General features: G+C 36.2%; 1 protein-coding gene across 1 annotated transcript in view; it reads left to right on the plus strand.

Annotated features, from left to right (window-relative positions):
- Window positions 1–27,100, plus strand: part of MYOF (myoferlin) — a 73,797-nt gene that overhangs the window by 31,227 nt on the left and 15,470 nt on the right. The window contains exons 14-38 of the mRNA XM_064463819.1: window positions 659–727; window positions 845–888; window positions 1,328–1,410; window positions 3,726–3,764; window positions 6,248–6,372; window positions 6,850–6,966; window positions 7,328–7,505; window positions 8,057–8,181; window positions 8,702–8,808; window positions 11,018–11,210; window positions 12,242–12,397; window positions 13,424–13,555; window positions 14,907–15,070; window positions 16,908–17,022; window positions 17,142–17,247; window positions 19,262–19,404; window positions 19,702–19,875; window positions 20,978–21,089; window positions 22,485–22,562; window positions 24,420–24,601; window positions 24,694–24,852; window positions 25,002–25,100; window positions 25,405–25,566; window positions 26,096–26,261; window positions 26,873–26,949. Of these exons, the coding sequence (XP_064319889.1) occupies window positions 659–727; window positions 845–888; window positions 1,328–1,410; window positions 3,726–3,764; window positions 6,248–6,372; window positions 6,850–6,966; window positions 7,328–7,505; window positions 8,057–8,181; window positions 8,702–8,808; window positions 11,018–11,210; window positions 12,242–12,397; window positions 13,424–13,555; window positions 14,907–15,070; window positions 16,908–17,022; window positions 17,142–17,247; window positions 19,262–19,404; window positions 19,702–19,875; window positions 20,978–21,089; window positions 22,485–22,562; window positions 24,420–24,601; window positions 24,694–24,852; window positions 25,002–25,100; window positions 25,405–25,566; window positions 26,096–26,261; window positions 26,873–26,949 (3,105 nt within the window). The remainder of the gene's footprint in view (window positions 1–658; window positions 728–844; window positions 889–1,327; window positions 1,411–3,725; window positions 3,765–6,247; window positions 6,373–6,849; window positions 6,967–7,327; window positions 7,506–8,056; window positions 8,182–8,701; window positions 8,809–11,017; window positions 11,211–12,241; window positions 12,398–13,423; window positions 13,556–14,906; window positions 15,071–16,907; window positions 17,023–17,141; window positions 17,248–19,261; window positions 19,405–19,701; window positions 19,876–20,977; window positions 21,090–22,484; window positions 22,563–24,419; window positions 24,602–24,693; window positions 24,853–25,001; window positions 25,101–25,404; window positions 25,567–26,095; window positions 26,262–26,872; window positions 26,950–27,100) is intronic.

Genomic DNA, 27,100 nt, shown 5'->3' on the forward strand with positions numbered 1-27,100 from the left:
TACAGATCTTTCTGGACAGGTTAACAACATTGGTACATTTTATTACTAGTGTGTTCCATAGAATGCCAAATTTGAGCTGAAGCACAACTACACAGCCTATGTTCATTGCTGGCCAATCTTCTTTTTATTAAGAAGGAAAATGTTGGTCTTTCATTATGTTATTTAGTTGGGTTGCCACGCCCAGTAACGTAGAGGGTCTTCAGTAGACATGACTAGCAAATAATACAGGCTCTCCCATAGAATATATACTTAATCTACTCTAAAATCTGCGTAAAGGAAGCTGGGATCAAGTCATTCCTTTGTCTTGTTTCTCTGCTGTGATAAAAGGGATCAGTACTAGTGTGAAAGCACATTAAATTGTAGCTAGTGAAAATAAGCTTTTTTCCTGTAGGGTAGCTCCAGTCTCAGGCTTAGATACTGTTTCAGAATTTTCTTTTCCCTCCAATAGTCGTTAGTGGTGCACATGCAGATGGGTTTAGCAGTATCTACCAATTGAAAACTAATAGCTCATTGCAGCATAAACCACTCAGGATTCATCATTAACTACTACCCCTCATCTTACCAAACAGAATATGATTTATCCTAAATCATAGCTAGTATATGCTTTTTTGTCTGTTTTATCTTTGATGTGCTGTATAGCTGATTTCCTTTTTTGCAGGTTTGCACAAATATAATTGAGAAAAATGCTAATCCAGAGTGGAATCAAATTATTTCTCTTCAAATCAAGGTCAGGGTTCATTTCTTGTTTCTGTACAAAACAGCCATCCTTTTGGAATACAGGGCATTAACGTTACAGAGGTGAAATAAGTAACGGATAATTGTATTTTAATTGCTTTTTATTCAGTTTCCCTCGATGTGTGAGAAAATAAAACTTGCAGTTGTTGACTGGTGAGTTATGACTTTTAATCGAAGTACTAGACAAAGTAAATTATATTAAGTGAAGAAAAGTCTGGTTTTATAGATGTCAGGTATTTTTACAGTCTATAAGAATATTTAAGCAAGTGTTAAAGTATCTTCCTTCATGGTTTCTTTACAAGAGATCTGATTAATGTAACATGGGAGTATTGTTAATTTCATGCAGTAAGTACTGAGCACTATCACTGTTTAGGTGATATTGTAAAAGTCAGGTGACTTCTCATGCAGCCTACTTTTGTAACTAACCATTACCATCTCTGTTAGCAAGGTGATTTAAGATGTGATGTATATTCCAGGTGATATAAAACGTATTTGCACTGTCTTGGGATTCATTTAGTCACTGGTATCTTGCTTTTGTGTAGGATGACCAGCATTACATTTAAATAAAATTTTTATTTTTTTCTTTTTGTAGGGATCGTCTTACAAAAAATGATGTAGTAGGAACAACATATTTAAGTCTCTCAAAAATTGCTTCTTCTGGAGGAGAAGTTGAAGGTAATTGATTGAGCAGTATGTAACTTGTTATCTTGTGTTATGAGGAATAGCAAAGATCAGTGTTCTAGGAAAGTATATTTTCCTATAGTTCCTCAATTCTGTGTGAGATTGTCTCTTTCTGGAGTTTTCAAAACAATGCTCCTAGAGAACATACTGTAGGGCTTTTCAAAGTGAAGTATTAAAATTTTAATGTTTAAACCACATAATCATGGAAATAGTAGTAACTAATTCAAAATTCAGCGTTCTAAGATATAGATTTATACAGATATATAGACATAAAGTTGATGAATTAATGAAATTTGTGAATACTTTCCCAAATTCAGAAAACTATGTGATTTCACAATCCATCCTAAGATGTGCAAATTTACTAAGACACTTAATAGGACATTAAAAACAATCTGGTGTCACTGTTTCAGAGTCACTACTTCATCAGGCACTAGTAGACAAGACTTCTTCTGCCACCTTCCAAGCGTGTCTGTTCTTTCTCTGATAAGAGAACCGAAAAGGTGGGGAATGTTCCTGAGCCTACAGGAACTGTCTAGAACGACCCGCTCATTTCCTGTAAACCACTGGGCTACTTTCAGATGCTGGGGTAACTTGGATCAGCCTCTGCTCTGATCAGTAGCTTACTGGAAATGGGAGCTGCATCTCGTTGCACGAGTGCCCCAAATTACTACTTAGTAACCCTTATTTCAGTAGCTTCAACGAATGAAGACTGTAATTGCAATGCTACGATCGCAGACAATTAACTTATGTGCTTCGATCAGTGTAGGTGACTGGATATGTAATTTCATAAAAACTAAAAAACAAAGCTGATTAACTGCAATAAACCAAATGTAGATAGGCAGGATATGAAGTTCCTGACATGTTGTCCCCATTGGACAATACCTTTCCAATAAAAGTCGTCTTTACAATATTATAAGAAACATTATTTGTCTGAAGATTTTAGGAAAAAAAAAAAAATCCTGTTACATTTATGTTCTAATATGATATTGTAATTATTGGTTATTTCTTTGTGATCTGTGATTATAATCTCGTCTTCTTTTTATAGCCAGATCTTTCATACAATTGAGCCAGCTCCATGACAAGGATTCTGTGTTAATTTGCCATTGTTTTCTTTTATTTTGCCAATTTGCATTGGTTTATTGCCTTTTTTTTTTTTTTTGCAAGTTTTGTTGCCATAAATTTGCCATTTGTTTTATCTTTTTAATGAACATAGTATGGCATATTAGTTTGCCATACAGAATTGTAAAGTTCACGGCTAAACAGGCTTAATGTTTATCTGACTATCTACACTAGGTTGAAGGACATTGGCTCAAAACCGTTTCCAGCATTGCTGCAATAACAATCAAAAATACTATTTTCTCTATTATGTTTATGAAATCTATATGATATGTACTTGTCTGACACAGACCAGTTTGTCCTCAAGTTGGTAGCTATGTCAGAAACTTAAAAACAAAATTAGTGGCTCCCATCCTGTAGTGACTTGAGTCAAATATTTATCTTACCGGATGGAACTGTATTTTCAGTCACATAACTCCAAGCTTGCAACCCAGTCCTCTTAGAAGTACTGCTGTTGAAGTAAGACTTTGTGCAAACATTCTTTCCATATATCCCACACACACCAGAGGCAAAAGAAGGGGTTACAGAAACAGGCAATGGGAAATCAAAGACAGAAGGGCTGAGCTGGGGAAAATTCAGCTCTGGAGAGATCACTTGTACTACCCACACAAGTGTGTAACTTGAACTGCTGCTGGCTCACAGCTGCTTTATACTTCAAACCCAGGCACTTAGTAACTGAGAAAATCTTATCTGGATTCTCTCTCTACTGAGGGACTGACACTGGAATAGCCATTTCCATGTAAAATCACAGATTATCTTCCCTTGAGGTCAACACCATGCCTGAAGCCTCTTCTGGCTTCTAAATGACTGGGAAACTGAGCTATACTACGGTCTTCAGTAAATGAAGATATTCTAATGGGCCCTGAAATGTAGTGGTTTTCTTAAATATTCTTAAGGTTTTTAAATAGTTTTAAAATTAAAATTTTATTTTGTGGGGAGAAGAACTATACGAAGCTGAAACAGAAGCATCAAAACAATATCTTTTGTCAGCTACATGGTGTTTGCTCTTTAGAATTTGTACAGGAAGAGTAATACCTTCATACTTCAATCAGGAGGCAAAATTCTAGCTCACATAAACTTTCTTTTTCCTCAGGTCTTCAACTTTATTTTAATAGCAGATTGCTTTGTGATGTATTTGTTTTTTAAATGCTTTTGTCACTCGTCGTGTAACTTCTTCTCTTTTCATAATATAGAATTTTCATCTTCGGGAACAGGGGCTTCATCATATGAAGGTTTATATCTTTGTCTGTTACTGATTCTGCTTTCCATTGCCCAAACTGAGAAGTGTTGCCTAAGAAAACCCGTCATATTAAAAAATATTTTTTAATAATTACTTGTCTAAAAGACTTCACCATTATGATTAAAGACTATCAAAGATAACTAACTGTCTAAAACAGTTTTGGCACTGGAACTGGTTTGAAAATATTTCTGTTTGGCTGGTGCTTCAAGCTATGTTTTAGAGTTGAGCATGCAATTGCTTCAGTCATAAAGTTCTTAGTCTAACACCGGCTTGCAATTTTTAACTTAGCTCTGAGATCACAACTGTATTTGCAGCTTCAGAGCCCTGCAGAAGTAACTGCCTAAAATAATTAGCGGCTGTTTTGGTTATGCTTAGCTAGCAATATAAATAAAGTCTGAAAAATAAAATCTGATTCTGTTAAAACTTGGAGAGGTGGCTCTTTACATAACTGTCTGGGTTGACATCCAGTTTTGAAAGACTTTGTGGTAAATATTTATATAGTGAGAAATAAATTCAGTTGGAGTGCAGTTGAAAGGTAGCAAACATTCAGCTACGCAAATACTTAATTTACTATCTTTCTTTCTTAATAAAATAATACTAAGTTGAAGGCTGAAATAACTTTTTGGAACCTTTTTCTGTAATACGTGATCATCAGCCTTCTAAACGTAAAAACAATTGAATTTTAAATGTAAACAAATTATTCCAGGTTTGGGAGGTTTTGTTTTGTTTTGTTTTTAAATTTATATTCTGTTTAATTTATTAGCATCAGTAAGTAGTGAATGTATTAGTTCAACAGAGATCTGTATCTTAGACCTAGTCACATTGAGATCTGATGTGAGCAGTTCAGCGTTAGAATTTTTTAACAATTGGATGGTATTCCAACAAGAGTCTGAATTCTTTTTCATTAAAATTTTGATCTGTTTCTGATTCAGACATACAGATGTGAAAGTATCCAAATGCAAAATAGAGAACTGCAAATCTTTATTTTATATTTTGCAGATTTTATGTGACTTTGTATTGACAGGGAATTAACCAAGACATCCCATTCATTTATGTCACTCAGCAGTCACAGCGGCAGTCATACAAGGCATAGCCCTTTATTTTCACTTTCTTATCTCAGCCATTCTTTGCTGTGATAAATGCATCCTTCTTTGGGCTGCAGATCACTTAGAACCTGATTCTCATCTTTTTTTTATACCAGGATCATTTGTTCAAAGATAAAAGCTAGGATACAAGAAGGAAAAGAATATAAAATCTTTCCTGTTTGCTCAAAACTGTGCCATGTTTTTCTGCATGTGTGTTGCTTACCTTGTTCTAATTCTCTTTGCAATACTCATCAAATTTATCAATCAGTAGCCTTGGCATGTGTTTGATTGTTACTGAAAGAACAATTATCTCCCTGAAGTATAGGTTGTAATTGGCTCTAAAAAGAGCTTTTCAGAATGTCATTCGTCCAATAAATTTGGAAGGCATGAATGCGTACTCAAAGGAGAACAGTAGCAATGCAACTAAGGCCTCCCTATATATACTTTTTTCTGCTAAAAAACAGAACATTGTTCAAAAATACAAAGTTGTGACAGCAAGTGTTAGCAATGGAAATACCTTTTCGTGTTCTTAGATATCTTAAAGATTTGAAAATAAACAATAGCTCTGGTGTGCAGTTTCCTAGCTTAGCTATTAAAACGGACAAAAATATCTAAATCCTTAATAATTTTTTTTCTTAGCTAAGTCATTGGGAAATTTTATTTTGTTAGTCATGGAATAAGAATAGTACATAAATTAGGGTTTACGGTCATCAGAATTAACTGAGAAGTAACTGAGTTTGTAGACTTTCAGTCTTGTATGAATTTTAGCTTACTGAGAAGGGAGTTTGTGAGAAACGATGCACTTAGAGCAGTTATTATTAGAGTTTGCAGTAGTCTCTGTTTTACCCTGAAATATAACCACAGAAAAATTTTACTAAAAATTAGAACAGTAGGATTAACTGTGCTAAACAGTAGGGTTTTTTTCTCCGACGGTGTGCATCTTTTTTGTAGAAAGTCTTTTGTTAGAACAATGGCCCATGCATTTAAATGATGCATTTAAATGATTGAAAATGTTTTATCAGTTTCATTTATTTCTAGAAAATATGTTTTCTGCTAACATAAGAGTGTATTGCTCTTTCATGTAAATGAAAGCCTTGTATTTGGAGTGGGGCAGAAGTTCTATTTATTCTGTGGGGTTTTTACTGCATGAAGTAGTATCTAGTAAGTATTGTACAGTGAAGGAGAGGGTTAGGAATAAGTACAGTCACTGGTACAATTACTTTAAATTAATACATTATACGCAGAGAATAAAGTGTTCTGACTTTACTAATAACTAATACCTAACTAATACCTAACATTTGTTCTACGGGGTTTGATAGTAATGTTAATTGTTAATGTTAATTACCTGAATGATAATTAACAGAGATATAATGGTAATGTTTTCTGTTAGTAAATACTGGAGAAACTGAAGTTGGCTTTTTACCAACATTTGGACCTTGTTACCTAAACTTTTATGGAAGTCCAAGAGAATACACTGGATTCCCAGACCCATACGATGAATTGAACTTTGGAAAGGTCAGTTTCTTTATGCATTGTTTTTAATAAAAAATTAACCCCAACTGTTTTTAATCAATTAATTAATTAATTTTAAGGTTGGTTTTTTTGTTTGTTTGTTTTATGTTACACTCCCTTTGGTGTTTCTTTGTGAATAGTACTTTTTATTTACGATTAATAAGGAAGTATGATAGTATTTTCCATTCTTGTCCATTTTCATTTTAAAGGTGTTTTTGAAGGAGCAGAGCAGCAGTTTTTGATGATTTTCACTATCTGCATCTGTGCATGTATTTGTATTTCTTATTTCCTTGTTTTCATAAGTATATATCTTTCACTTCTAGCATTAATTACAGCCAACTGCTTTATTTCATTTGTTCAAATATGTACATCCATGCCTTTGCAGAAGTTTTGAGAACACCAGTGAAGCCAGAATTATGTGTAGCTAGCTGCTGTAGGAGAAGTATATAAAATTGGATTCAATGTGTGATTATGTTACAGGGAGAAGGAGTTGCTTATAGAGGGAGAATTCTGCTTGAACTGTCTACAATACTTGAAAGCAAACCTGTTAATAAAAAGTTAGAGATGATCCCTAATGATGACTTACTGGTTGTTGAGGTAAATCCTTGTTTTATTGTCGGTGTTGGTAATGGAGATGTGCCTTGGCTGGTTATTTTTGGAGAATGATCTAACTTACTGTAATTGAAACAGTAGAGTTGAACCTCAGAATGAAGAGGGGTGGTTATTGATCGTGTGGCTACAAAAATATCATATCCTCATAGCATGAAACGTTGATTTGAAACATTTTTATAATCTCAAATACACTGATCTATTATACACACATATCTTTTTGGTTACCTCTCAGAAACTAGTAGAATATTAAAATTATTATTTCCATTAAGAAATTGCTATTGTTTTCTATAATTGTGGATCCTGTTTTACAAATATTGAAATACAACTAAAAAGGTTCTTCTTGCAGAAATACCAGCGCAGGCGGAAGTTCTGCTTGGCTGCTGTGTTTCATTCTGCTACCATGCTGCAAGACACTGGTGAGCCTATCCAGTTTGAAGTTAGCATTGGCAACTATGGCAACAAGTTTGATACCACCTGTAAGCCTTTGGCATCAACAACTCAGTACAGTCGTGCTGTTTTTGATGGTAAGGGTGCTGCTGGTATGGGGATGAAATAATGTAAAATCCTCTTTTTGAGGTGCTATTTTATAGCTTTGGAACGATGGCCCTAACTGCACTAAAAACTTAGAAGAAAACAACACAGCTAGGTTACAGGAAAATATATCTTGGCTATAACTTCTGTTATTAATTGCAAACAGTAGGAGTTCCTTTTTTTCTGTGTATTAAATGAAGTAATCAGATTTACTCTGTAAAATAATTATTTGAATATTTTATTTCAGGATACGCTTGTATAGTGTGCTATCTACATTGGCAAGCTATGGGGAAGAATAGTGAACATGTTAACAGATAATTTATTGAAAAAAATCATTAGATTTTGAAACAGTTTGAAGTAAAAGTTTACTACCCACAGACACTACAGTGGCTGAAAAATATAAATCCTTTGATAAGCTTGGACTAGCTTGTATGTTCTTAACGAACTGTAGTGCATAAATGAAATAAATATAGCAACTCGTGCAGCATGCAGTTTGTATTCTTTCCATGAATTCTAACTCTAACGTACAAATGTTTCACACCAGGTAATTATTATTACTACTTGCCATGGGCAAACACAAAGCCAGTTGTAACACTGACTTCCTTTTGGGAGGACATAAGTCATAGATTGGACCCTGTGAATGTAATCCTAAACATGGCTGAGAGATTGGTAAGACACTTCAGATCTTTCTTTTGCTGAAACGCTTTTCACTTTTACTTTTTTTCATTTCAAAAAATCAAATATATTTGTAATTAAAAAGTGCCATTTTGAGCAAATTGTGGAACAGGTTTATGACACCTTCCCCTCCTTTTTTGCTATTCAAAATTAAACATAGCTCAGTTTAACAAATGGCACTGCTGATCATAGGTTTGTATTCTGGCAAGGCCCAACACACTCCTGCTTGAATCTGCAGGGAATTCCCACAGGAAGGAAGAGTCCTTGGTGTTGGTTAAGGGCATGTTAATTCTGTAGAACTGTTACTTATTTGCTTTGGAAATTAGATGCAGTATAATGTATTGTTAAATACAGTGAGAAAGAACGTAGGAATAGTCCTGTTAAATATGAAGCAAGTTTGAACATCTGAGTCTTTTTTTGATTTGGGCTTTATACATACAAATAAATAAAATTAAAGACCATAAACCACAATGGAAGTTTATAAGCGCAAATCCTTTTCTTTTAAATTCCTCAGCAATCCAACTTAGCCACCTTAAAATCAGGAATGCAGACTAAAATTTCTGAAAACCGATTAGCTGAGATGTGGTTGAAGCTAATTGATGATCTTACAGAAGATATAAGGTAAAAGTACCTTTTTTATCTCTTACGTTATCATTCTAGGCCTGCTTAGAATCTTCGTTATTGCCTTTACTAAGTCAGAAAACAAATTCTAAAGACTGTAAAACTGATTACCCTCATGAACTGACCTGAGAACTAGAATTCCAAAAGCCTCTGAAAGCAGTAAAACACCATGGATATTGCCAATGAAGTAATCCGTCTAGTTTTGTAATTCTCCTTTATCTTAGTCACTGACTAATAAAACAGCATCTCTTGAAAAAATCTAAGGTAGGACTGTTCTGAAAATGTGAAATCGTGGATCTCTGCTGCCTTTCGACCACCTTGCCTTCTTTAGAATTCCTCATGTACCTTTTGTTTACCCATGTTTCAATGTTATTTCTGACACTGAAGAGGGAAGAAATTCTGTGATTTATTGGTAAGCCTAAAATAAAAAATTTAAAAGTTATTTAGAGCTTAAGGGCCGTAAAGATGATATTTTTTAAAAAGCCTTTAGTCAGCATGTCTGTATGTATGGGAGTGTTCAGAGAAGGCAACAGGAGTCAGCACTTAGGGTTCTGAAGGAGAATAAATACTAAATAAAGAGGAAGGAACTGTATGAGAAAGAGACATTAATAGGAGACATTAAGGCGGGGAAGAGACGCTTGAAAAACATTGAACAAGTGGGTGATGAAACAGCACAGGAAAAGGGAATATGAGAGAACTGTTACTATCCATTAGAGGAAATAACAGAGAACATGAAGTGAGAGAACACATTCATCAAGCTGTAGTGCCAATATAAAAGTGAACAGAGGAAAAAGCAAACAGTGGAAATCAGTATATACTAGCAAAATATTATATGATAGAAAGCTTATCTCAAAATATAAACCAGTAACTTCATAGAATACCTTCTGTGATCTGGAAGAAAGCAGAAAGAAAGGACTGATACACTTTAGGAAAGCAAAATGTGAAGGGCAAACTATTGTCACATGGAGCCATCTAGTGAGTGTAGGAACTTCAGGTTTTGTCAGTTATGTCAACCCATCCTCCTGACACACATCTGCACTGTTATTAATTCAGTCCATTACTGTATAAAATACCTTATCACGCAGTGATTATGGAGCAAAAGCACCTAGGCATATCAACCAAATAGGCTTCCTGTTGTTCACAGGATACAACGCTCTTTATGGTTTTTGTCAGAAAACTCATGAAACCTGTGTCCAAGGCATAATTCCCTGTGTTGAATTCATGGAACAATTTTCCTTGCCACACTAAAGGTTAGATGAGTTAGGAGTTTGAGAGAGTTTTCAGTGTACTGTTTAACCCTAAAACGAGGTGACTTTCTGGAAGTTCTGATCTGCTCTGGAAGTACTGATTCCTGTGTCAGTACGTGCACCCAGGGTAGGCAGCACTTGCATTCAGATTAGTAGAACTATAGTGGAAGGCACAATAGTCAGTCTCAAGGTTTTGCAGAATCAAAGCCCTTAGAAGTGCATGGCTTGTCATTAAAAACAGGTCAGAGAAGAGTCAGTCTTTTCAAAGTTGGCAGTATCTTTAGAAATTATTTTTTTTAAGTATCATATTAAAGACCTCTTAATGAACTCTGTTAAAGGGATATAATCATTGCTCTTTGAAAAGCTGCCTTTTCCTCAGACCTCCACCAACTCATTTTTCCTGGCCTCTGCTGTGATGCTGTAGGATTTCTTTGTTCCGTTGAACAGCTACTCTGCCCTCTGGTGACTCAGAAGTTCTGTGTCATGGATTTTAGAGTTCTTCGATGTTTTCATGCCAGAGGGTTAGATGACTCTAGGCATAGACATAAGCCATATTTCTGTGTTGAGTTTCTGAGAATTTACAGGAAAGGAACCTAATCTTGGTCTGAAGACACTGATTTCATCTTTGAGATGTACATTCTGAGACAATAATTTTCTAATTTGAATATATAGGGAAATGGATTTGGTTTGGTTTGGTTAGCAGCAATTACATTAAAGCATACACCTTGGGCTACTCTACGTTGGTGCTCGTTATGCAAGCACAGCATTTCCCTTGCTTACTGTAAACGCTCTGTCAGGTGGAAATCTCTGCAGAAGTAGGTGCTATAGCACTATTCCAGTGGTTTTCAGTCACAGGAAATAATAGCACTCTATCTGCTGCCACTGTATGCATGTCTGCATGTAGTGTGTGGCTAAATAAAATTCACTTAGATTATTAACCATAATAAATATTCTATTTTCAGTAAACCATTTCCCCTCATAGAAGGCAAATCTAATATCACAGTCCTTGACACTCAGATAGAAAAACTGCGCCTCAAGTCTCTCAAACAGATTGGAGAAGCAGCAGCAAGGATGAGAAACGAAGCTACTGATGTGAAAGCCACTCTGACAGAAATTGAGGACTGGTTGGATAAATTACTGCAACTGAGTGAAGAGGTTAGTAGTGCACAATGCCAGTGATTCAGTTAGTTCAGAAATAGCTGAACCGGTGTAATGGTCACTGCCGATCAAGCAATATCCACTCTCCTTAGAATAGTAATTTTAAATGCTGTGAAAGTAAACGTGTTCCCCTCTGTAATTAGGATTTACTTAAATACAACATTCTAGTGTGTTAGCGGTCTTCACTGAGAATCCGTGTTGTGAAATGACCATTCTGTGATCTGTAGAATAGACTCTGTTCTGTTCACAGTGACAGTATTTTGTCCGTTCCTTTCTTCCAGAATTGCGGGTCACGTTGCTGGTTCAGGGACTGCAGGATATATGCTGTATTTCCGCAGCTTGTTAGCCACAGTAATCAACTGCTAACAGAGATGAAACTGTTTGTTTCTGTGTTTTTTAAGTTTTCAGCAACATCTTGACTTTTCATCTCGGTTATCCTGTAATCAGTTCTCACAACATTGTAGAAATGTTTTATATTTTCTTTGTCGCTTCTGCTTTGAAAAGTTACTGATTTAAAAAAAAAAAAAGCCATTAATTTGGCAGACTTGCAGGTAGCATACAAAGGTGTGCACAAAGCTGCAAAAAGATGGTAGGCTGTTTCTGTCTTCCACTAAAAGTCTTATGATGATCTACCCTTAATGTGGAAGCATTACAAGCACTTAAATATGTAGCAGGTCAATCCAAAGCATTAGCATTTGGGATCAGTCACTATAGTCGCCACAAAGGAATTGAGACACAAAACGTCTCTGGAAAACTGCAGAAGATATAGAAACCTTTTTTTACAAAACTTATTTGCTTTCCAACAATCTCAATGGTATTTTTAATGATTGTTTCAGAACTGTGGATTGCGTTACTTGCAAAGTAAAACAATTTCCTCTGTTTATCATAAATTCATGTTAGTTATTGATTCTAAGTGGTGAATCCTTTGATATAAATGCTACTTTGTTTCTGTTGTCTAAGCATTAGACTAGTTTAACATTCTATTAATCGCTGTTCTTAACTTTCTTTTCCCCACAAATAATCCACAGCCACAAAACAGTATGCCTGATGTAATCATATGGATGATCCGAGGGGAGAAAAGACTGGCTTACGCTCGTGTTCCTGCACACCAAGTGCTGTATTCCACAACGAGCCCCGAATCATCTGGTAAATATTGTGGAAAGACCCAAACAATCTTCTTAAAGGTACTTTTTTTCCCCCCTCTTAAACAATATTTAACTTTAACTCCATAAACAGTGGTGCCTTCTGACATGAGCATGAAATGTGCAAACAAACGACGAACAACGAGCTGTCACAAGTGACAGATTAAAAGCCAACTGCGTGTAGCTTCTTCAAAATATCACAGAAATTGTAATGTGAAGTTCATCATTAAGCCAGTTAGAACCAGCATCAGCCCCTAACTCTGAGACTTTTCTGAAAGAGCTCAAAATTGTCATAGGACTTTTAAAAGTGTTACTCGGGTTTTGGGGTTGGCAGTGAACGGAGACTTGCAGAGGGAAGAGTGTAAGTCAGGGAAGGTCCAAAAACCTGTCCAAAGTTTTGGATGGTTTTCTGCAAGTGACATAGAGCGTGTCTACACCTAGATGTTCCCTAGCATGTGTTTCTGCATTGAGTCTTACTCTTGAATAGGAATGCCTTTCTCCATTTAAGTTTATATTGTCTTTAATTGGAATAAACTTAACCAGAAAAAAGGCAATCTGACTGCAGAGCAATAGCATTTACAGAATTTGTCCATGTGCCAGTAGTTCTGTTGATCAATGCTTCAATGCAGACAGGCCTGTATCTTCATGTTTTTATCCAAGCCCCCTTAGCATGCATGTTATGATGCATTGCTTCTACATTTAGTGAACTGTTCTATCCTCTGCATTTCCAGAGTCTCTGATAAGAAACATTAACATCAACATTGAAGTTTTAAGTGATTGTCATAATTAAAATTGTCATTGCTGGCTGAAACTTGGGAGAGAATATACAGGAACAGGGGTGATAGTACTGTTACTGTGTTTGGTTTTTACATGCCCTGGGCAGGTACCATTTAAGGAATGTTTCCTTCCTGAACTATTTATTACTGGCTTTTGAGGAAATGCAGTATAGGAAGAGATAAAGAAATCATGCATTATTACTCATATCTGTATGTTATTGTATCTATTTCACTGGAAGATACAATACCTGCATAACATAACAAAGAATACCTTTTTTTGTTCGTGTGCCAGTACCCACAGGACAAGACAAAAGATGTCAAAATGCCTGCAGAGTTGCGAATTAACATTTGGCTTGGGCTCAGTGCAGTTGAAAAGAAGTTTAATAGCTTTGCAGAGGGAACGTTCAGTGTTTTCGCAGAAATGGTACGTCCATCATTGCTTTCCTACTTTAAACTTGGACATGAGTGTTAGGAATTCAATGAAATTGGAGGTCTTTTGAATTTTTTTTGCACGCCGTGCAGAAAGGGAGAGTAGTATTTATTATACTGAAACAAGTAGACCCCATTCAAGGCAACTAATGATCAAGTCCATTGTGCCTACTGGACTAACTTCAGCAGACCAGATTCTGAACCGGTTAATCAGGTAAAAATCTGGTTAACTCCAGTGATTTTGAAGATATTTATTTTAGATTTATATCAGTGTAATTAAGATTGGGATCTAGACCATTATGTTTTGGCATGTGAATAACCCTTTTATTTTAATTGCTTCTTCACTTCTACAAATCATACTTGGATACAAGTGGTTTTGCTTAATAATAGTTCTTTTGTAGCAGTATAAAATTCACTGTTACAGGAAAAACTGGTTAAAACCAGTAGATTTTGCTGACAAAAGACTAAACATTTCAATGGTAAGAGTTAACAAATTTAGAATAAAAATGCTTGACATACTCCCACAGCATATAATAGCAATTTTGAGTTATAATGGTAAGCAGCAGGTGTCTTTTATATGCCCCACCACCTAATGGTGCATATAGTCCAATATCAGTATAATGGCTAATGAAACGAGACATTTTTACAGAGGATTGTGTCATTATTGCACCTATGCTTAAATATTTAGTAGTGCTGTAGTAAGTCACTTAAAATAGTCAATGGATGTTCAAAGCCATTAATTAAGTTTAGGCTGTTGAATATCTCATTTTTTGTTCTTAATACAGCAATCCAACAATTTTACAGGAATAAGAGCAGAAAACTCAAGACCATCATAAACTACAAATGATTTCATTAGCATAAAGGGAAATATATAAACCAGGCTGACATCAGAATCATGCCCCTGGTAGCTTCCACGATAAGACTATAATCACTTTTACACGTTACGAAAGAAGAGATTATAAACAGGAGATCTGAGATGAAAAAGAATGAGAGGATCATGTGTTTAAGGAACAGGAGAAACTTATTTGAATAATGTAATTGAATTCTATTTAACAAAGCTTTAATTTGGAGGAAGTTTGACTGTAGTTGCAGAGAGGTATTAAATTGAGATGATAGTTTAGTTTAGCAGTAGAATCATTGTTTACCAGGCAGCACAGAAGAAAAAGAAAGAAAGAAACTAATCATGACATCGCAGAGAGATGTGGGAAAGGAGTACTTAATCTCAGAAAAAGGAAACTTGTAGTAGAATGTTTCAGTTGTAACAGTTACATAAATCTCTTTTTTTCTTTCCTCTAAAAGCTTTTTATTATTCCTAAAGTACTGATTTTTTCTTTCTTCTCAAACAGTATGAAAATCAGGCTCTTCTTTTTGGAAAGTGGGGTACCTCAGGCCTTGTTGGTCGCCACAAGTTTTCCGATGTCACAGGAAAAATCAAACTGAAAAGAGAGTACTTTCTACCCCCAAAGGGCTGGGAGTGGGAAGGAGAATGGATGGTTGATCCTCAAAGAAGGTCAGATTTTTTTAATTTTATGCAGGCAACAGTAAAGGAGTTCAATCATCTCTGAGCGCAGAGTAAAAGCTCCTCTCTGTTTTATTGGCTGAGAAAGAGATTTTAAGCTGAACTTTTTAGGACAGCAAAAGTCAGACAGTAGTCAAAGCTAGTTAGTAACACTAAAAGTAACATTACTTTTTTAAAAAAGGAAAATAAAACACACAACAGAAAGAACGCATCCATTTCCAATGAACCAGCTTATGGTTTAGAAGTCTCCATATGGTGATGGGTGTATTGCATATCTTACCTGTGTCTCAGTGCCTCGTCTTTAGAAAAGGGGTTATGATAGTTTTCCTTTCCTAGAAAGCTACTGTGAAGCTCACCTGTGTCTGTGTGAGGTTCTCGGATCCTGTTGTGATGGTTTCAGACAAGACACTTAGGTAGCTAGATCTTCCATGGATAGAAACTTAACGCTGACGTCCAGTATAAATCCACAGTTGATGATGTATCAACACCATTACAGCATTTACATGGTCGTTCGCATACAGCGGGTGTTTTTTTGTATTTATTTCACTAAATGCTGAGAAGTTGCATTGCCCTCATTAAACAGCTGTCACGGGTTATTTCTCAAACTAACTCAAGGCAGGGCTTGTTTTCAGAGCCTAAGGTTGTGGTGCCATATGACAGTTCCTGCCCTGGCGGACTGAATACATGAGGTGCCAATCCTCCCCCAGCTCTAGCGCATTCAGGCAATATTCAGTCTTGCTCTGTCAGAGGTTTTCAACTCCTGAGTTGTGCCAGTTCAGCTATTTGGCTTGCCACACTTTAAACCAGACTGGGTAAATTATTTGTGTCATAAACAAAAGCCAGCATGAGAAAGAGATTATTTTCTTTTTTCTTTAAAAAAAAAAAGTTCAGTCCATTTAAAATTATTGTGTTACAATGGTAAAAAAAAAAATACAGAAATACAGGACTGTTGCTGTAGAAAAGCTGAGCAGGAAAAATATGTGCTATTACTTGATCCATTTAAAAATCATATCAGTTTATATGTATGAATAGATGGATTTATTTTCATATTCAATTAATAATTTTTATTTCAATTCATAATCTGGCATGAAGAAAAGCAGTAACAGATGTGGAGATATTTTCTCTGATAATGGGAAAAACCCCTACTGTTAAAATGCATAAGCACGTTTATGCCCTGCATCTGCTTTTATTAGAAAATAACCTGCATGGCTTCATTTGACCAGAAGATGGCATTTTAGAACATACTTTAGTGCTTTCTCAGAGTTAATCACAAGTGCAAACCAAGGTTATTTTGTCTGATTTAATGTTCTCTTATTTCTTTTACTTGCAAGTTAGAAAAATATTAGCCAACCAATTACTTGCCTTGTCAACAGCAAAACAGGGAACAAAATTAAGTACAACGCCAAATTTTAGTGCGTAGCTAGATATATGAAAATTAAAGGGTCATATAACTGTCATGTGCAGTCTGGGTTTTCCTACACTTAAATGTACAATGTTTTTTCTTTTTTCCAAGAGGGAGTGTTGAAAGCAGATCCTGAGTAATCCAGCAGATAAAACACTCCTGCCAGTCACTCATTCTTATGAGTAATGTTCCTCCTATTGCTTGCTAGTACTGGGGTTGCTTCAGTTTTAGCAAGATGATCTAAGAAAATAAGTAGCCAGCATATAGATGAGAGCTACGCTGCACACTATTAATAAATAGAGCCTCACAAAGATGGGCAATCCAGAATTCCAGCATGTGTGCACATTCTGTACATTTTTTCTCTATATTCTCTGTAGAAAACTAAAATACATTTGGTTTAGTATTGCATTTGCTGTGGACTTGCAGTTTGTTGACTGAAGCTGATGCGGGTCATACTGAGTTTACTGATGAAGTATATGAAAATGAGAGTCGCTATCCTGGAGGGGAATGGAAAGCAGCTGAAGAGAGTTACACAGATGTGGTGAGACTCATATTTTTCACTGGATAAGTAAAGGTTTAAGAGAAGGAGTTCTAAGATTTGCTACACCGTGTATTTCATCTATTAATGCACAGAACTATTATGTTTTCCCTACATAAAAGAATGGAGAAAAAGCTCCACCACCATGTGAGTTCACGTGTCCTCTTGGATGGATGTGGGAAGATGATGCTTGGAAATCCGATTTAAATCGAGCAGTGGATGAGCATGGTAGGTTTTACTGTTTATCTGCTGATTATTAGGGCAATCTGTCATAGCCTATACTGAAGGAGGACACGTGTCAAGCCTGTAGCAGTGTCCTGGGCATGATAGTGGTTGCCCTGTGGAATAATGTCAAGGAAATATTTGGATAACAGTTGCTTAAGGAATCAGATGAAATGATATTGAGAAAGTGTCCACTCTCTGCATATGTTTCTATTTCCATTTTAATCACTGTTCCATCAAACTCATTGCTCTCATTGAGCCTTTCTTGGACCAAAAGGGACCAGTATTTTGAACACTATGTGTAATAAATGCATTTAAAAGTGCCTACTAGAAAAAGAATTGTACATTGGTCTTAACTGCAGCAGCAGATGACAGTTTTGAGCCAAAAGCTTTGACAAATTTAAAAAAAAAAAAAAGAAGGCTAATGCAAACAACAATCTACTAACATGAGAGGTTCCAGTTCCAGATGGGAAACCTGTATGTATGAACAGCGTGCTTGGAAATAGAGCCCATCCTTGTTTGAAATAAGTTTCCGAGGCATTTTTCCCAAGTCCAGGGTTAATGCAGTCCGATGGTTAGGATCAGACCTGGAAGGTGTGGATTAGTAGCAGTAATCGGGTTGTTTTTAGAGAAGTCAGGAGCTTAAATTGAGACATGAAGCCTCTGTAATTGCAGCAAGAATATGTGGCAAAGCCAGGTTTGGATCTGTCTGGTAGTTTAACTGGGAGCTTGTAGCCAGGGGATGAGTCACCACGCAGTGCTGAGGGGTCAGTCAGGAGATCTGGGACCAAAGGAAGTCAAGAACCTGTTTGTGTTGGTCACACACCACCTAAGCGTATGCAGGATTCCTATATTGTTGAGAGCAGAATAACTGCACTGAATTTGTGTGGGAAGGGAGCCATGCAAGACTGATCAGGATGAAATCTTAACAGTATGCAACTTATTATTAGCCAATTCGGAAATAAAAAAGACTTCAAAGTCTTTCTGTGAAGAACCTGATGCTGCTAGGCAGAGATTTTCAAGTTAGGTGTACTCCTAATCCGATTAGGTTAGAAAATCCTATGTGCATAGAGCCACCATTTTTCCTGGAGTTGCTTTGAGTTTTATATGCTTGTTACTTACACTAAATTAAACCTGTTACCAGCTTAGAAAGTTGTGATACAAACAGCCTCATAAGACCATACTTTGGATGCTACAGCAATAGGAAAAAGCGATCAATCTCTTATAGCAAAGTACTTACAGGACATTGATTTGATGGTTCAAAAACAAAAAGCAAAAGGGAAGATCGAAGAAGATTCTGGGAAGCCCAGAATTTTGCAAAACTATAATGAATTTTAATTTGCTCTAAATCAGCTGAAAACTCTCAAACAGTTATTGCAAAAATAGCTATTTGAGTAGAAAAAAAAATTATTTATCTTAGAGTACTGATACCTGTCTTAACTGGAACCTCTGGTAGGAGTCTGCAGTACCTTTTTATTAAGAGATCAGTCTAAATAAAAGTCTGAATCCTAGATACCAGACAACTCAATTATAATATGTGGAGCCAAAATACAGTAACAGGTTTACCAATTCTTAAAGTTTTATGATCAGAGTTCAAATAGTTGGTGTTCTTTTAAAAGCCAAGCTGCTGGAGTTATAAGAGTACACAGGACATTCCACTCATTTAAATTAAGGAGGATTTTTCCCTGTGGTAAAATATGGAAACATATTATCAATACACCTAATATTTGAAAAAATTTTGAAAGAATGAATTGAATTGAATTGAAAGAATGCAAAGAAAAGAACTTGAAATGTGTTGATATGTTTTAATGTTGAGATTTTTATTGTCCTATCTATTATATCATCATAAAATGTCATCAGTTGCCCCCTAGCTATGGGGCATTTAGGGTTTGCAGTATCAAATAGTCTTGTGTGACTAAAGCTTCATCCTCTGTAGGTACAATAAGTATTTCCCATGCTTTTCTTCTTTGTATCTTGCTTGTGTTTCTGGAAATATACCAACTAATCAATTCTGTTTTAGGATGGGAATATGGAATTACTATCCCCCCAGACACCAAACCAAAGTCATGGGTTGCTGCAGAGAAAATGTACCATACACATCGACGACAGAGACTGGTGCGGAAGCGAAGGAGGGATCCAGCTCAAGCGGTAACAGCAGGAAGGGTAAGCCGAAGAGAGATGCAGTCAGAGACTTGCACAGTTTAACAGTTTGAGTTTCTTTTTTTAAAAAAAATCCACATGAGATTACTCATTTCCTGAATAAAGAAAAAACTTAATGCCAAACAAAAAATATCTAGGACAACCTTTTATGTTTTCATTATATTCTTCCTCTTTGTTGTTTCATAAATTGATTTTTCCAGCTTTGGTTTATGAGGGAATTATTATGCCTGCCAGAGCAAGCGCCCATTTTTTTCATTACATTTATACAACACTGTGGATAGCAAGGATTACTTATTCCAGGGAATGCCATCGTATGAAGACCAAGAAGGATGGGAATACGCTTCCTTGATTGGCTGGAAATTTCACTGGAAACAACGCAGTTCTGATACTTTCCGTCGAAGACGATGGAGACGAAAAATGGCTCCATCAGAGACACATGGTGCAGCAGCTATCTTTAAACTCGAAGGTGCTTTGGTAAGGGACAGAGTATTTAAAAAGTCTTTAAAAGTTCAATCTGTTAATTTACAGTAAATAAACAATTAAGTATATCAGCTATTTTAGTCCCTGAGTTGTTAGATTGGTGTATAACTGAGGAACTAATACAGTTTATATTGTTTAAATTTTTTAAAGTCCAAAAGGGGCCATTAAAGTCAGAGCAGAGCCTCTTGCGTAACATGCTTATTACTTTATTTTTCAAATTATTTTTATAATTACATTATGTGAGATTTAGAGCAAAAGGCCAAAGTATTTGATGAGGCTTCTGTAAGTGAAGTGAAAAGATAGTTCAAGCTTTTCATGCACATAATTTAGATGTATTAATATCAGCACAAGAAACAACAGGCAGTGAAATAGCTGCCCCTGATAAATATTTGCATGTATAATTAACCCAATGCAAGAAAGTATAGCAAAGTATTGGAGAAGCCAGAACGTCATACGTCACAAATAGATCATCAGAATGTAAGTATTCCTCAAGATAAGCTCTATTTACCAAAATACGAATTGGAGCAAATATGTGAGAAGGCTACTTTGTTCTTCTAAAATAACGATTCTGAGTCTGATTGTGTAGCATTAACAAAAGTTCGCACTTTTTTCTTGGTTTGTTTCTTTGTTGCACTGAATGTCAACTCATGATTCATTGATAACATTCCCTTTCTTCACTTGACTTGATTCCACAGAGTTTAAAAATTCCTATTTCAGTTTCTCTTCTGACGATACTTCCTGGGCTATTGGTAGGATAAAGCCTCAGAGCAGTTCTCTGCAACAGCGCAGTGCAGAAGACCTGCAACCTCTCCTTCAGTAAGAGCTGACAGGTAGCCAGTGCATCTCCAGAAATAAGGCATTCTGGAAAGTAAGATGAAATGATTGAATCTGATTTTTGTGCAGCTTCAATGGCAACAAGAAATGACCGTCAGACATGAGTAAACATCTTTTAAAGTACATTTACTCAGGAAAGTAAATTTCTCCTTGTGCTGGAGGAGAGACTGAAACCTGTATATTCCCACATCCAGTACACTTCTATCAGGTTCCTTCTATGTCTGTAAATACACAGTAACTTTTCTTCTATATATAACTTCAGGGAGCAGACACTAGTGTCGATGACGGAGAAGGGAAGAGTTCAGACAAAACCAAGGAGTCAGCTACAAGGGTGTTTGGTGCCAATACACCACTTGTTTCCTGCTACTTTGACAGTAGGTTCTTTAACAATTCCTTTCTTATAAACCATGTCTGTTTCTCCCTAGTCTCAAACAGAATTGTAATTCTTTGTGTTTTACATCTGGGTTTATATATCTTCTGTTATAATTACTATTGATCCTTGATTGGGCCCTATTTAGGCTACTAAAAGAAAAATTGCAGTTAGGCATTTTGATATTTCAGTCCACTGTCATGCAGACATTTTTAAAACCTGTATGGGACAGGAATTCTAAAGCTAACTATTGCAGCACCTGAATTTTAGGCTGTCTTAAATGATGCAGTTTTAGCATTAGGGTCCTTCCATAACAATGCAGGGAGCTAAGCCAGCAGAGACGTACGTACAGTTAATTTTTTGCTGTTTTAGCTCACTTAACCAGCTCAGTGCAGGTTCAGACAAAAGCCTGACCCAGAGGAAGCAGTATGACCATGTAGTTGAGTTGGAAAAGTGAACAAAACTGTAACTTTGCCAACCTGGAGTGGCTTTAAATGCCTTGGAATCACTGTAATAGGATTCACAAAAGCATGGACGCTGAGATGGGAGCCACCAGTGATAGTTAATAAGAATAGAGGCCAATCCCATCCACTCCTAAGACTCAAAATCCCTTCTGAGGATCTCTGACTGGAAGACTTGTCTTATTTGGACTCTACAGAACTTGACCTCCCTGCTGGGAATGGGTGCCTAAATCTTAAATCTTGTCTTTTAGAAGCTGAGGAAAATTATTGCTGTTTCTTTAAATAATGACCACAATAGGAGGAAAATGGCACCTTTTCCTGCTAGAGTTCAGAGGTTTCAGCTCACTGAGGCTGTGAGTGGCGCAGATTCTTCCAAGGGCTGAAAGGGTTAGAGCTGACATCTTTTAAAGAAAAGCTGTGGTAGCTTAGCCACGGGCTGTCCTGGGTTTGGGCCGCTCTCATATCTTCCTTCTAAGCTATTCCGCCTTGCCTGCAGTGATTTTTGTTTTAATCTTTTAGCCAAAGGGACAGAGTTGCAATGTTAAAACTCCCAGGTCCCTGCAAGTGCTGCAGTGGATACATAAATAAAGCACAGGAATACCCAGTTCTTGGTTCTCTTCGGAGGAGCTAGATTATCACATTGTTTCAAACGGGAATTTTTGAATAGAAGGATTTTTGGATGATCGTATGGTGAAAAAGCCCAAATAGCCTTAGTGGTTTTTTTTAATTTCTGCTTTAAGTTGTGTTGGAACAAACATTTTCAGGTCCTAGCTCATTGGTATTAATACACTTGTCACTAGAAAAGAAAAGCAGAAATGTTACTACAGTGCTTGTGCTTGAGTTAAAATGCGTAAGGCATTTTTATAAACTCAAAATATCTTTGTTACAGAAAAGAAGCCTGTATAATGCAGTTGAGCTCTTTTTATTATTTGATACAGGAGTATATACTTACCACCTTCGCTGTTACGTCTACCAGGCAAGAAATCTCATGGCTTTAGACAAAGACAGTTTTTCAGGTATGGAAAAATCCTGCTAATGGTGCAGAAAACCCACTTCTGCAATGAACTAGCAATAGCTTTAGAATATCTTAAATCCTTAAGGTCTGTGTGTAGGTCCCAGCTACTGAAACTACACCTTAAAGGAAGTCTCAGCTTCATTAAGTATGGTCCAGATTTGATTAGTACTGCCACAGAAGCTGCCAAAAAGAAGTGCTCTGAATATGCAGTAGCTGCTGCCGCCAACAAATTCTCAGTGAGGGAATGGGAACTCAGATAAGGTCTGAATTTCCCATGACCAATCCCTTCCCTATGCCTTAACTTCTCCTTCTAACCAAAGCCTTCATGCAGTTCCTAAGCTGTCCTGCAGGAAGCTTGCACAAAAGCAAGGGTGAAGAAAGCTGGACGGCTGTTATGTCACCAACTGCCTCTCAGTGTTTATATATTTTATTGTATGTTGTATGTTTATATATACAATATATCTGTTTATGTATATTGTGTATTCATGTATTTTATATTAATTCATTACTGAGATGAACTTGTAGAAAACGACACTGTGCCTGGCTTTTGTTTGTTTACACAAGTGTACCTGTTGCCCTTTTATTTCCAGCTCGTAAGTAATCCAACAGTGTTGTATCCATTTGGCGACTTTGTAGTCAGGCTAATTCAATACTCAGGTATCAAGTATTTAATTTTTCCTAATTAGAATTAAAATTCCACTGGGAAGTCAGGGAGCAAATTGAAATTAGATTCTGTAAGAATATGACTTTACACTTCCTTTAAATAAGTTCAGCCAAAGATAAAGATGAAATGGGCAGCTTAGAATTTTCTTTCCCCATCAACCTCCATCTGCATCCTTCTTTTTCTCCCTGTTTTAATTAATAATAGAGTAAGTGTAATGCATTTGTTAATTTGTTACAGAAGATACAGAGCTATAGATACTTTAGTGCTGTTTTCTGAAATAAAGGGGGGTTTGTGCAGCTGCCTATGTGTATTTGGTCTTACTTCAATATGCAGCACTTAAAAGCAATACAAAGAAGCAATAATAAATGCCTCTAATTTGCATATGTAGCATTCAAGGTAGGTACTCAGATGCAGTCACATGTAAACTAGCACATCTACATTTTATTCTCCTCTAAACCTAGCCTGAAGTGTTAGCCAAATCTTGTAAAACTCCAGTCAGGTACCTAGCCAGAAGCTGTTGAAACTGACCTAAAGATAACCTTAAAAATAGCCTCTGGTCCTTAGTAGTTGCAATTTGTACACGAAATGTTAATGCCCATCGTCAGATGCCTTCTATAGAGCTCTTGATGATTTAAAGGCCTGCCAAACACTGGGCCTAGACCACTTTAATCATTCAGCTGTTTCACAAGAAGAGGTTGCTATAAATAAGTGTGTTTGAACCCAAAGCTTGATCTGAGCAATATAGCCTGGGAGAAATTGTTTTTTGGCAACTAGTCAGAGAATGAGACTTATTTCTTTGTATTATTTATGAGGCTATATAGTTGTGTATCAATAGAGACAAAAAAAGCTTCTACAGACAGTATTTAAAAGGAGATTAGTATAACCAGTGCTTCATTTTAGTTTTCAGTTTGTTCTTCTGATTTGCAAGATGTTTTATCGTTTTCATTTATTACTCTGTTAACCAAGACTTGTATAAAGGAAGCTATTTAGTAATCAAATGGAATTTACTCTATTAAATGTAAAGTATGTGTATGTGTGGACTTTTGTTTTATATAGTATGGCTTATAGGACTGGTAGTGGCAGAAGAAAAATAACATACTGTATTTGATAGACATTGTGCTTGTGTGCCGTATGGCTTGATGGGGTTTTGTTTGTCTCTAACTCTCTGCTTTTAATCTTTGTATGATATTTCAGATCCGTACGCTCATGTTTCTTTCCTCCATCAAAGCAAAACAACTGAGGTCATTCATTCAACACTAAATCCTACATGGGACCAAACTCTCATATTCAATGAAATTGAGATCTATGGGGACCCACAGGCAGTAGCCCAAAACCCGCCTAATGTTGTTATTGAACTTTTTGACAGTGACCAAGTGGTAGGTGAATGCTTTTTACCCTGACTGCTTTTTTATTTATTTATATTAATTAAGAACAACATTAATGGCTATGATTGTTATTTCAATTGCAGGGTAAAGATGAATTCCTTGGAAGAAGTGTTTGTTCCCCAATGGTCAAGTTAATCCCAGAAGAGGACATCACACCAAAACTGCTCTGGTATCCTGTGACAAATAATGGCAAAGCTAGTGGAGACATTCTTTTTGCTGCTGAACTTATTTTGAGGGACAAGGTATGTATCATATATTTTTCGTGTGTATATATAATATTACGTATATACTTTCACAGTGAGTCATAATGTGAAGAATTGTCTTAATACTTGCAAGGTATTTCATTTAAGGAAGTTGAGAGAAACTAATGCTCATGTTTGTGTCTTAATAGGGTGGTGCCAACCTTCCAATTCTTCCATCACAGAGAGCACCAAAGCTTTTCATGGTACCTCAAGGAATCAGACCAGTAGTTCAACTCACTGCTGTTGAGGTATGGTTTATTCCTAAACTAACTGTATTCAAGTACAGTAATCTCATATTCTAGATAGTAAGTTTGTGTATTTGCTTCAAGAAAAAGAATACTTCATAGTGAGAACTGTGGGGGATCTTTTTCTTTAAGTGTTTTTTAGTTTCATTTTTTCCATTAGCTTTCCTAGAACAACCACCTTGAAATATTTCATCAGTCATATTTTATTATTGAAAAGACTTCATTTCTTCTTTCCTACTTTTTGAGTATCATATTAAGCATATTGATATCTGTTCCACTTTTGCCTATGTTGGCTTTTATTTTACAGATTCTGGCTTGGGGGTTGCGGAACATGAAAAACTACCAACTGGCACCTGTTATGTCTCCGAGTCTCATTGTGGAATGTGGGGGTGAAATGGTGGAATCTGTGGTGATCAAAAACCTCAAGAAGACACCAAATTTTCCATCTTCTGTTCTCTTCATGAAAGTTGTACGTTGCAAAAAAAATATATACCAGCTATCTATAGCAAAATCAGTTATCCCGTATTTTTAAAAGTCAAGGATTTGTTACGCAAGAATGAACAGAAAAACTTGCATATCCTTTTTTGACTTAACATAGGCAATTTACTGAGCCTTGAAAATTCTAATAAAGATCCTGTAAACATGTGTGTATAGTCATTGATAAATTATACAGTTTTATATGCACAATCCAGTGCAGTATGTCTGTATCTATATCTATATTTATTTGAAAAGGTATCAGTTTACCTGTAGATGTGTGGCTGCTTTCCTACTGCTAGGATGGGAGCTGTGCAAGTCAAATTTGAGGCAATTAAAATTATTCTCACTGACTTTTATTGATTCATAATATAAGGTTAGAAATTTTCATTCACCATACAACCACAGAACATAGTAGTCCAATATTAAATAAATGAAGTAACAGCTCTAATTTAGGGGGGAAATTTTATTCTTCATTTTCCTTCTGTTTGCATTATAAACAAACTCTAACCTTTCATTTTTAGCTTTTGCCAAAAGAGGAGTTATACAGCCCGTCTCTTGTTATTAAAGTAATAGACCACAGATCATTTGGACGGAAGCCCATTGTTGGACAGTGTACTATTGATTTACTGGAGAACTTTCGCTGTGACCCCTACGCTGCTAAAGAAGACATTGCACCACAACTAAAAGGTAGAGAGCTGGAAAATGAAAAGTTCTCCTTTCTTAGGAGGTGCTAGAACAACCTATCCTCAGTGTTTACTTGGCATACTGTACTGATGAATAGACATCTCGTGTTGTGTACTTATCTGGAGATAATGTGACCTGAAAGGAAAAAAATAGTCTAACTCAGAGTATTAATTAGTGCAATATTCTGTGGAGCATAAGAGGACAGAGTGCAAAGGCAAGTCCACTCTCAGACTCCGTGTACTGGTTCCCTGAAGTTCCTCTTGGAATTTAACTACCTGCAGAGTACCCCTGCACTAAGTACAAAAGTGATGATCCAGTATTCCAGCAGGAATGCTCTGAATACAATGCTGACATTTTCCTCTATATTTTTTCCAAGTTTTACTCTTTTTTTCAATTCTATATATTTGAGAAGTGTTTGCGTATCCTGCACAAAAAATATGTTGTGTGTTTTTAGCAAAAAATGGCAACCAATGGCTTTCTTTAGAGGATCAAACGCACAGCCAATGAATTATTTTTACATCTTCTGTAACTGTCTGGATTTCGAATCTGATGAAAATATTTAGTAAGATATTTTTCCTACACCATATTGCCTTAATAAAATCTTTGGCTTACAGTTAGTCTACTGTCTGCTGCACCTCGCCAGGATACGGTAATTGAAATGGAAGACACACAGCCACTGCTAGCAGCTCAGGTAATCTTTGAAATTTGATGCTTCACTTTCTTCTTCAGAACTGTGATTTCTGAGAAACGATCTACACAGCAAAATTGTCAGAAGCATAGGCAACCTCCCGGAAAGCCAGATGGAACAAAGTTACTTTGTTGACAGGAAAGCAAAGGAAATA

The sequence above is a fragment of the Phalacrocorax carbo genome, chromosome 12, assembly GCF_963921805.1.
Source record: "Phalacrocorax carbo chromosome 12, bPhaCar2.1, whole genome shotgun sequence".
NCBI lineage: Eukaryota > Metazoa > Chordata > Aves > Suliformes > Phalacrocoracidae > Phalacrocorax > Phalacrocorax carbo.